Source organism: Cryptotermes secundus, unplaced genomic scaffold, assembly GCF_002891405.2.
Source record: "Cryptotermes secundus unplaced genomic scaffold, Csec_1.0 scaffold508, whole genome shotgun sequence".
Lineage (NCBI taxonomy): Eukaryota > Metazoa > Arthropoda > Insecta > Blattodea > Kalotermitidae > Cryptotermes > Cryptotermes secundus.
In genome coordinates this window covers 1,176,063-1,188,565 of record NW_019733326.1, presented here as the reverse complement: position 1 = coordinate 1,188,565, position 12,503 = coordinate 1,176,063, and the positions used below count along the sequence as shown (strand labels likewise).

At 40.3% G+C, this 12,503-nt stretch overlaps 1 protein-coding gene across 11 annotated transcripts in view; it reads right to left on the bottom strand.

The window, feature by feature from the left end:
* The window catches only part of LOC111867990 (protein split ends), a 67,405-nt gene that overhangs the window by 33,939 nt on the left and 20,963 nt on the right, over positions 1-12,503 (bottom strand). For 10 of the 11 annotated variants that reach the window (XM_023858290.2, XM_023858297.2, XM_023858300.2 and 7 more), the window contains 3 exons: positions 11,005-11,553; positions 5,434-5,460; positions 514-651 (listed from right to left, as the gene is read on the bottom strand). In XM_023858290.2, the coding sequence (XP_023714058.1) occupies positions 514-651; positions 5,434-5,460; positions 11,005-11,553 (714 nt within the window). The remainder of the gene's footprint in view (positions 1-513; positions 652-5,433; positions 5,461-11,004; positions 11,554-12,503) is intronic. The other variant, XM_023858299.2, reaches the window with a different exon arrangement.

Below are 12,503 nucleotides of genomic sequence, written 5' to 3'. Positions count from 1 at the left end.
TCTCAATATGCTGCGAGTGAAAATTAAACCACTACAGAGGTTACACACAACCACAAACATACTGTTACAGAAGAGCATCATGTGGAAAGCACAAGACCTTACTGTGTGCCTCTGTTGAGGTGAGACTAGTTGGTCCCCATCTTTATCCAGAACTAAAAGAAGTAAATTTTGATAAAGGGTTCTGCCGATGGTGTATAGTACTCAGAATTACTGAGTTTTCAGACTTTGTACATTGTTTCGTATTCTAGAAACCAGAAGACACAATGTTTCAGAAACTGGATATGTTTCGATCCTCAGGTGGGAGGAGGGAAGACACTTGCTCACTCAATCAATCACCTTAGTATGGAAACAGATCCAGTTTCCGAAACACTGTGTTTTTTTTTCTAGAATACCAAACAATGTACAAAGTCTGAAAACTCAGTAATTATGAGAAATTTTGAGATGTGTATAAGAACGTATTAAGCTAAAACTGCAATAGAAATGTGCTGAAGTGGAGTAAAAGATGGTACTTACAGTGGAAATGTTACGGTAGAGAGTCTTTCCGTTTTGGTCAAACGGTTCATACTTCTGAAGAAGAGTCTTTCCATCAATACGCCAGATGGGTGGGTACTCTTCTCCTAAGTCACTTTTCATGACAACAAACTCACCACTCTGGAAGAATAAGCATTAATGTCGATCAAATACGAATGCAACCAACAGAAACAGAAACACCATCTACATGACATGTTCAATAAAGTTAATAAATACACAAAATAAACAGTTCTACTGACTTAAGTTACAGAGTTTACTAGATAACTGGAACTAATCAATCAGTTTAACCTCTCCCCATAAAAAGACTGGTACACTCTTCTAAAATACCACATTTCAAAAAATTATTGTCAAAGAACTCACCATGTATTAATTAATTTTCATATACATAATTTTGTACAGTATTCAGTGCTCAAAAAGTGGGAAATGTTATGAAGAGAAGGTTGGAAGCAGAACCTGGTTCAGGAAATTACATGAATGAAAAGTTAAGTCTATTCTCTATATAGCTAAGTATATAAATTAGAAGAATAGGCAGTACTGTGATAAATTTGCACTACTTGAAGCAAATACTTAAAGAGATAATTTTACATTTACTTCTAGGAACATAACACAAATTCTGCTGTTTCCACCAAATGAAACACCAAGTAAGCTGGCAAAGTGGTGACATCCTACTCACATTCAGATGGGCTTGGCTCAACTCTTGGCTGAGGCAAGCTAGCTTCATCGAAAAAATTAAATAGTTCCGTTCAATGTGACTAGTTAAGATTTTCTGATTTCAATTATTCATGTCTTTACATGTTTTGGTCTCAGAAACCATCTTCAGAGGGACACCTTTACATCAATACAGTTAGAAGCCACTATTACAGCACACGTTCTAAAAGCTAAAATACGACGAGGACTGATTTTTTTATAAAAACATAATTGCCAAACACTTACTTGCACATGTCAGTCTTCAACGTAACCCCCTCCGGAGTCAACACATTTTTTCAAACGTTCTGGAAGCATCCTGATGCCCTTTTCAAAAAAGGCTTGTGGTTGGCAGCGTATCCACTCCCAAACAGTCTGGATGACGGTGTCGTCCACAAACCACATGCCTTGCAAGTTTGATTTGAGCCTTCGGAACAGGTAGAAATCACTTGGGGCCATATTGGGACTGTACGGTGGATGTGTCAGAAGGTTCCATTTCAATTTCTGGAGGGGTTCCATTGCTGTTTTGGCCGTATGGGAGCGTGCATTGTCTTGAAGAAAGGCTACCCACTTTCCATCTGTCTTCCACTTGGATCGGATCTTTTCCTTCACGTCTGTTGCCAGGAGGTCTGAGTAATAAGCTGCATTGACTGTTCTGGCATCTGTCAGAAAGTCTACATGGATAACCCCCTGCCATTCCCAGAAGAACATTGCTCTCACTTTTCCTGCCGAACGGCTCCTCCACGCTCTCTTGGGTTTCGGACAACTGGTATGCCGCCACTCGCATGATGACTGCTGGGACTCGGGAATGAAGTAGTGCACCAAAGTTTCATCGGTGGTCACTATAGACTTCACAAATGCATCACCATCATCTTCAAACTGCTGTAGGAGATGACTGGCACCTTCCATGCACACCATTTTTTCAAGCCCATCAAAGTGTGTGGTACCCACCGTGCATTCACCTTGCAATAGTGCAGGTGGTATTTCACGATGTCTTCTACACTACAAATACTGATGGACAGCATTCCTCCAAGTTCCTTGATAGTGATGTGGCTATTCTCATGAATAAGCGCGTCTGCACGTTCAATGTTTGGTTCAGTGATGGATGTTCGCAGCTGACAATCATGCAGTTCATTCTCCACGCACTCTCTGCCCTCTCTGAAGTACTTACACCACTCAAAACACACGGGTCTGTGAGAGACACTCTTCCCATACTGTCGTTGGAGTCTGTGGTGAATTTCAGCGGACGGGACGTTTTCTCCAAGGTATTTGATCACAATGCGTTGTTCCATGCTCCGTGGTACCTCCTGTTCGCTCATCACTCTAGCAATTCCCAGACACGACTGAACAGGTTCTGACCCGAACAGGAGGGAGGGTGGAGGTTGTGGCTTCACTCTCTCAAGGTCGCACAGCTGCTGCGCAGTGCGGCTTGTTTACACACAAATCAGTCCCGCTCATATTTGAACCACCTTGTACATACATACAATATAAATAATATACAACTGGCTGTAAATTTTGTTTAAGTCTTTACAACTACAGCGGCTGTTCCAATACTTTAAAATATTTATATTTGGTTAGTTAGGATTCTATTGGAGTTTGTAAACCAAGATGGTTTGTGTCGTCCCTCTTATTATTTCTTTTTGATGGGGGCCGAATGTGTGCCACTTGTCATTCTCGAGAAGAGGGTTCTTTAATGTTGTCCTGTATGTGTTTGTGGCCCACTGTGTTGTTTTCACACTGAACGGAACTAATTAACTTTTTCATAATATTAGTGTGAGACCAGAATGAAATAAATAAGCTCCATTGAGTTATTTTATGTGGTTTTCCTCAATTCCTCATATGAAACTCTGTGACAGTACCCCAATTAGGTGACAACAGCTTAATTCCAAATTCTTTTCAATTCATCTATCATCCTACCAAGCAACGCTATATATACTAATGACATAGCGGCCTCCGTACTCTAGGGGTAACGTTACCACCTCGTGACTCAAGGTACGCAGGTTCAAACCCAGCGGAGGTCGTGGAATTTTTAAGGGCGGAAAAATTCAGGGACTTTAAGCCGTGGGTCCCATGTCGTAGCTTTAGGGCATGTAAAAGAACCTCATGTCCCAAGGGGACTACTGAGCCAAATTCAGAACATTTCCCACCCAACAGTAGTCTCTAACGCCTCTGGTAGATGGGGGAAGCATCGAGATACCGCTGAGCCAGTAGAGGCCGAACTCGCTGGCTGAAGTCAGGACTGATGGTACGCACCACTACCAGTAGGGAATAGAGACTGGTAGAATATCACAGGGGGACACACAACGGACCAACAGTTGGTCTTAGTGCATAGGGAAACCCAACCTCTCCAATACAATACAATACAATACAATACTAATGACATAAATTAAGCCAGAAAAATAGTATATAACAAAACTGTTGGATCTGAGGTTCTCACAGCAGGCACTGTAATGCCATGTAGTTTGGACACAGCCTGATATTTCTGGAGAACATATCAGCTCCATCTTCAAGGGTGAAGAGTGCAACAAGCAAGAAACCAGCTTTGCTTGCTGTTGCTTCTGCTGGTGTCTTGTTTGGCTTACTGTTCAACCCTGCAGACAGGGGCAATATGTTCCTCCAAAACATCTGAGGGCACTTTCTGACATTAAAACCCACAAGAATGTACCCCTTTGTATTCTAGTTCCAAAGAGTTATTTCTCCCCCAGAATGACAGCTGAGGCAGCAACTGAATTAAAACAGCTGCCTAAAACTATGTCTGCCAAATGCCTCATTAAACAGATGCATTATGGAAGTTCTGGCAAAGTGGTAGCCAATGGTGGGTGGCACATACAAAGCATTCTTTATGAACCCTCCAAAGGTAAAATCATGGGCAGCAAGGACAGGCAAACAAAGTGGATAAGTGACAAGCCTAGCCCCACCAACCGACTTCTCTGGAAACCTGTAATTTACAAATTGCCTTACTTCCTTGTGGAAGTGCAGGTACTCCATGTGACTATAACAGTGTAACACTGGGCCTTCTTCTTCTTCCAAAAGAGGCATGAGGAATTCCTACAAACATGTCTTGGTATACTATACCAGTCACTGTACGTTCATCAGGGCAAAAAGGCCATAAAACTTTATGCATGGACACAGCACAAAACACATTCAAGTTTGGAGTCTCTCGTAAGTTCAGTAACCTCATAAGGATCGTTCCTCCACAAATCCTTCGTTTATGTCAATTAACACTTCCCTATAAATGGAACACAGCTTCACTGTTAAGTCTCGAAATACAGTGGATTGGAAACTGCTTAAATGATATAACAACTTGGGCAAGAAATTTGTTCCTCTCTACAAAACAGTGCATCAGCAACATTCACTGTCACAGCAGATCGCACAAAGGAGAAACTGGGAGATTCCTGATGACAGGCAGAAATCATGTAACATTATACAAGGGTTTGTAGAGAGGTTCAAGATCAAAATATATTTAAAAAATTCTGCAAGATTAAATCATACCCAGCACCACACGCACTGAACTTAATGCAGAACACACAAAATATGAAGCACTGGTCAACATAATCTGCTTGGAATAATTCGTAAGGTGAAGCAGCACAGACCTCTCACCAGTATGGATACCAGTCACTTAACCACATTAGTTTCAATCACTTTATCTGCAGGTCACAATCTGATTTCAAAATATGCAGTCATCTTGACTCAGTAAATTTTGCTTCACATTTTTTTCTGGTAACCATTTCTTACTACCTGACCTTCTGTTCCTTTATACCTTGTGACAAAGCGATGTTCTGCAATTAACTTCTTAAAAGTACCTCCCACTGACACTGTAGCAAATTCCAGTGAACAGAACCTCCTCCTGTTTTGCTTCAGCCCCAGGAGAGTAGGTGTGATTTCCTGCTACCTCAACATGAAAACAGATCCAGCCTCCAAAATGGTGTAAACGTGTTCATCAAGGCAATGGGCTATGTCTACCATAATCTGTCTCTGAAGCCAACCATGCAACTATTCTATAACTGGACATGTTTTCAATTTGAGAGCAATCAGGAAAGAGAAGGGAGGACAAGACAGAAAAGATAAAGCAAGGATGAAAGGAAAGCATGGTACAGATATGAATGGAAGAGCAGCAGTAGTTCAGTATTAGAAATGGCTGATTTCCATATTTAAAACACAAAACAGATCACAAAGAAACATAGTTCTTTAAGTGAATATCTTATCAAATGCAATTACCTGAGTCTTGTCTTTCTTCAGCTTCAGCTGCGTGTTAAAGAAATGAAACCCAGAGTATTGTAATTACACTGATTTAAGGGTACAAGAGAACAAATGCATCATGCTACCCTACAAGACTATTATAACAATCTTGCTGAGTGTTACATGGTGTCAAGATTTATCTTCATGTACAAAAGACATGGCAAATATACGTCTTGAACTACAAAACATGGAAATATACATATCAAGTCAAAAGCATATAATGGAAAGACCATATATAAACTCAGAATCTAAATTACAGGAAACAAGGACAGAAACCAACAGTCTAACACCTGGATAACTTCCTAATGGTGATTTATACTCTGCAATCTGTAACCCTTCCACACTATCTTCTATCCAATGTGCACAAGGGACTCTTCCCAGCCAGATGGTAAAATAGCCACAGCATGAATCTGACCACTCCTGTACTTCCAATGTGAATGTTTAGAATGTGTGGAATTATGCGTCTTCAGAGTACAGGGCAGACTACCTTGCAGTATAGTCACCCACTGTTGGTACATCAATTATGGACAGATAACAGTGAAAACAAAACATGACAAATTATGCCCACAAGAGAATAAATAGAATTTGGTAAGAAACAATGTTATACTCTCATGTTTCTTCTTCACCTGAGGAAAACTGCTATAGAAATGTTCCATATGATGCTTACAGTAAGGAAAGCGGCCTCCGTAGTCTAGAGGTAACGTTCCCACATCATGACTCGTAGTACGCGGGTTCAAATACCCGGCGGAGGTCGTCGAATTTTTAAGGGCAGAAAAATTCAGGGAACAAGTCCTCTGGGAGGGACTTTAAGCTGTGGGTCCCATGTCGTAGCTTTACGGCATGTAAAAGAACCTCATATCTCCAAAGGAGGTCACTGAGCCAAATTACGGACGTTTCCCGCCCAACAGCAGTCTCTAATACCTCTGGTAGATGGGGGAAGCATTATAGATACCTCTCAGCTAGTAGAGCCGGTCTCGCTGGCTGGGCGGGACTGATGGTAAGCACCAGTACCGGTAGGATATAGAGACTGGTAGAAATCATAGAGGGAAGCACAATGGACCAATACAGGTCTAAGTGCATGGGGAAACCCACCCTCTCCAATAACTAACTAACTACAGTAAGGAAAGCATAGCACAAGCTAGTGTCTTCTGTTAGCATAATATACATTTCCTGAAGGCAAGAGAGCCTGTGGTGAATAATCACCATAAAGGAAGACTTTCAAATAAATGCTGGTAGTCTTCCCAAAAACTTAAGTGTCCAATGGTTTGTGAATTTGCATATGCACTGACAGTTTCAATATGCAGTACAAATTCAGTCTTACAAGCTAATTTGGGACAAAACAAGTGTCCTGCTGTCAGACTCCCAGGATGTTAAAACCTGACATCATTAGTTCAGATTTGAGGCGAAGCGTCATGTGAACAAACCAGAAAGACATTTGAAGAAAGTCGTCTTCTGGGTTTAGGCGCCGTGTATTCTTCGTTTTGGCCGACATTCCTCCGAAACGTGGGCCAAAACAAAGAATACACGGCGCCTAAACCCAGAAGATGACTTTCTTCATAGTCATCGCCGTGAAAACCTCAAAACTTACACAGAAAGACATTTCTTTATAGTTTCACTACCATTAACAAACTGCAGATGTTTGATTAAGATTTTACTATCAAACAACATAACAGACTAAGGAATACTTCCAGTTCTCTGACCTCCCACCCCCACAAACAAAAAAGGTAAGTGCTGAAGAGTGATAACTATCTTTATCAACCACTTAAGCACCCTGTACCAACAATCAGAGATACAACAGTGGACCATCCTAGGCAAATATTTTGCAAACAATCCAGCAACATTTCAGGCAAAAACTACCAAAGAAACAGCAAATATATCTCCATCACAGCAGTGCAATCCCTCATGTGTCATGTTTTGTTACAGAATAAAGTCTAAAACTATACCATATTCTTCCAGTAGTTCAGATGTGGTACCTTACGATCTCAAGGGCAGACAATTTCCGTCAGCTAAGACATATATTAAACCCATACAGGCAAAATTAAAGTTGCTAACAATGAATGATTTGGACCATGCAGTTATACTGCGGATCAAATGATGGGGTAAGTACATTCCATTCTGAGTGGACACATCAGAATGGAACATGCTGATCTGAATAATTAGAAATATCACAATGCTACATGTACACTCATGTTATTGCTTTCAGAATGCCCTTCCTACATGACAGACTTTTGTGTAATATTATCTGAAGGTAAAAACATATTTCTCTCCTATATTATATTTAAGCATCCTGTTGCACTCTACACGACAAATGACACAAACTCCGTCCCAAGTGCAAACAATATATATTATATGTCTTTGATCTTGCTCTCTTCTACACTACATGTTTTGGCCTCTAATGGCCATCATCAGGCCATCATTTAAAATTTAGAGAAAATTTTAAAGGATTTTAAAATTATAACTAAAGATTTTATAGTACTACTACAGGAAAACCAAAATTGACGTGTGCAAAATAATCTACATACCAGACAGATATCAATGAGGTAATGTTGATAATAACGAAGAAAGTAACAATGTGTTTTTTAAATGTTAAATTTTAGACTGGGTTCAGTGTGGCAGTAACGTAAGAGTATACACCTGATGATGGCCGTTAGAGGCCGAAACATGTAGTGTAGAAGAGAGCAAGATCAAAGACATTTTATTAAATTATAATATTGTTTGCACTTGGGACGGAGTTTGTGTCATTTGTCATTTCTCTCCTACGTTTTCCTTAAGAAACTAGGATCAATTGTTAGCAGTGTAAAATATTTAGCTGCACAGTGACTGCGAATGGGAAGTGGGTGGTTGGAGGTACAGAAAGGAAAAAATTCTCACAGGAAATAAATATAATTTCAGATGGGGGCTCACATACTCCAACCTTTAACCCCTTCAGAGCACAATGGTTACTGTATGTACCACCTGTTTTAACATTAGAAAATCTGGCATTCTGCACAAGAGTTTATCTGTGTTTCATATGATTATCAGAATACACACTGTTTCCATAAACTAAATCAACCAACAGTTTTTATAATGGAGAAAGGCATGTTTTCTGAGACAAAGGAAGTGAATCTCTGAATTTTACTTAGCAGAAACGTGTGATTCAAAGAGATATGGGGTTTGAGAACCACTCCATTTTATACATTTATATTTGTAAAACTCTCTCTCATGATAAATTCTTGGAAGTATCTGTAAAACTCTCTCTCATGATGAATTCTTGAAGGTATCTCACAGCACCACAGAACAAATCTAATTACAATAATTTAAATAGATTGGAACAATTATGTCCTATCCCTGGACTACTATCCTAATATTTTACGATATTTGAGCATCCTGTTGCACTGTTGTATCACTCACTCATTCACATATGCCCAACTGGTGAGTACATTCATATGAAGGGGGCATAAACATGAAAAATGCAAAAGGAAAATAAGATGGAACAGACAGCTTTATTCTCAGGCAAACATATTTTAGTGAGAACAATGATAATGCAATAACGTGGAAATATATTGACTTATGATCTAGTGCAGTGCGACAGTTTTCAAAAAATGAACACTGCCAGAAGACGGCCAAGCAAGGTCAACACATGCAGCAACTGATGTGATTTTAATGTTATTTTAAATTAAAGAGAGATTGTGAACAGTTGCATTAAAGACAAGAGGTGAATGAATGAGTGCTACTACCCTGTGCTGGGGAGGTAGGTGCACCCTGGTTACTAGGAGAGTTATGCTAGTGGGGGTATAAGCTGCATGATTTTATTGTAATATAGTTCTGCAAGCAGAGCATCTTAAGTCACAACTATGAGACTTCTGTCTCCACTGGTTATGGGAACTTCAAAAGTAATGGAAACTTAGAAATTTTCATCAATCCATTTCTCTTCTGATGCACACTTCAGCAGATATTCATCAATTCAACCCCCACTCCTAATTTGTATCACAGTACTCCCTTACTGCTTCTACACTACACTCCCTCCCCCAGTTTCAAACATCATGAGCATGGAGGGTCATAAGCAATTACAAGTACACATACACACCCCTATCATTTTTCTACCCCATTTTTCCATTGAACCTTGAAGAATGACTGTCAAAATGCTGCCAAATGAAGATACAGCAATGGTACATCACAAAGAACATGCTATAAAAATGGCCAGATGACAACATCAATCACAAGATACATTCACAGAAATTAGCTCTTTCCAACAGGCCCAAATGAGTTCAAGGATCCTCATATTTCACTTGAAGAGGAAAACCAATCCCATTTCCAAAAGAATATGTTCTCTTGAAATAACAGACCATGGGAAAAGTCCAAAAACTCAGTACAGGTACCCCTCAATTTATGTAGCACAAGACTCTTCATAAGGCGAAAATTTGTAAATCAAAAATTATGTACCCCTTACTTTATATGCAACATTTGCTGACTTGCTTAAGAGTGCCAGAAGAATCCACCAATATTAACATATGTTTCTTCCAAAAATAAGAATGATAATAAGTATAACAATAAAAGTAAAGTAAAGTAAAGTAAAGTAAAGTAAAGATATCCCTGTGACAGGCCTCGGAGGCCCATAGGGTTGTCAGATGTTGAGGTTCCCACATTTTCAGACAATCGGCTCATAGATGGCAGTAAGGTTGTCAGTCCTACGTGCCGGCCGCCCTTTACCCCCAGGAAGATTCCTGGTACTCATTTCTGTTAGAGGCTGAGTCAACCCCAGGGCCACAAAGTGGCTGGAAGAATTTGGTAAATTGAAAAAATCCAATGACCTCTTCGGAATTCAATCCTGCGACCTTCTGGCTCGTAGCATAGTGCCTCAACCAACTACGCTACCGCATGCCCCCACAAGTATAGTATTACTTGTTTATAATATTTACTTTTGCAAATGGAACTGAGGAAACAATGCAGCTTGCAGACAAACTTATTGCCTCCCTTACTTCCTTTGGCCTACAAACACCTCCTACAACCACCTTCACTTGTCTGGGAGCAATGCTGGCATAAACAACATGGATATTTATGGATAAAATATAAGCATGAAGAAAACAGCTGACTCTGTATTAAAACAAAGAGGTGAACAGACAGAGAAGAGGAGAGATGCACATGGCTGGGATGTCTATATCCCCCCCTTCAGTATTGTATATGCATTTCTCTGCCTTCACTGAAATCTTCTTACAAACGTTAATTTGTTCATTGTGGCAAAAATTAACTTTGAAAAATAGTTGCAGATTAATATATTTCACTGTAGTGAAAACTTGTAGGAAATGAGACACCTGTAATCCCAAGTGCAGCATAGCAGACAGAACCTTCAGAAATGACTTCACACAAACATACACAGTTCTCTTAAAAACGTCTACAATTTTACACTGTGCTTAATATTTTCCACACAAATACAAAACCTGTCTGTTAAAATATAAGCATGAGTAATCTTCACCAATATGCAGCACTGCTAAAAAGCAGCCAAAAAAAAAAAACTGAACTGAATCCAAGTTTGGAAAATATACAAAACAGAAAAGACAACTCTCAACATACCTTAAAGGGAATATTGTCACCAGAATCTCCCCCAGTGTTTCCAGATGATGTTGTCTCCTCCGCTGTAGCTGACTGATGCAATAATGGCGTGGAGTTAGGAGATGGTGCTGTAATGCTGGAAATACGTGGTCTACCTCTGCTACCCCCACCACCACCAACAGACTTGGAACTTCCATTATTTCCACTGCCCCCTGACTTTGCGCCCACAGGTCCTCCTGATTTGGAATTTCCAGTGCCACTTCCAGACTTTGAACCACCACCATTTCCAGTCTTGGCACCACCAGCTGCACTTCCAGACTTGGAACTACCAGTCACATTTCCAGCTTTACCACTTCCTGCACTTCCACTCCTGTGATTAGCATGATGCTTTTTACTTGGAGGGGGCTGTGCTGGAGTATCTACACTCTCACTACTGCTGTAGCCATCCTCATCATGGCCACCTGTGGTACTGCTAGATGACGACAGCAGGCGAGATTTCTTCCGACTAACAAGTGGACGAGTACGACGACTTCCGCGCCTACGACCGGCACCATCTTCATCAGATGAATCCTGCACATGGAAAAGCCTTTAAGTTTAAACCCTGGACTTTCCCCATGTGTCAGCTACATATAAAAGTCTACAGCTTGCTGGGGTGGCCCAAGATTGTCTTGGGATTGTCTGCCAGGCAGCACTGCAATCTTGACATATGCCAAAACAAATTACCATTGCTGACATTGTATATGTTCAGTGAAATCATAATGTCATGTATAAGAGTGATTAATGGAGGAGTCATCTTTGGGCACTAGAAATGTAAATTATTTTGTGGGTTACGCCCACATGTTAAGACTTTGGAAGATTCAGAATAATGTGCGGCTGCGTATCAAAGAGTTACGAGACTGGACACCAGGCAGCAGTGAATTGGTAAAAATAAATTTCCAATGTTGACTGCATGCATATTCAATGAAATTGTAATTTGATGCATATATGAATGGATCAATAAAAAAAAGATAAAGCTATCCCTGTGACAGGCTGAGGAAGCCCATAGGGTTGTGAGACACTGAGGTTCCCACATTTTCTAGACAGTCTGCCCACAGATAGTGGTGAGATTGTCAGCCTTATGCGCTGACCAGCTGCCCTTTACCCCCAGTAAGATTCCTGGTACTCATTTCTGTTACAGGCTAAGTTGTCAACCCTAGGGCCATAATGCAGCTAGAAGGATTAGGTCAGATGAAAAAACCAATGACCTCTTTCGGAAACAACCCTGCGATATTCCAGTCTGTAGCATAGTGCCACAACCAACTGCAATACCGCATGCCACAAGAGTGGCTCAATGGAGAGGTTATCTCTGGAAACTGTAGCTAGACAGAGGAACTGTTTATTCTGAAGCCTTGGAATTCTTAAGGTTAGTACAATATACTAGTATTATGAGAGCAAGTTGTACATCATGAATACAATGACTGGGAAAGGTTTTACTCTTCTGTTGCATTCGACATTATTCAGGAGAAAAATTAACTGTATGG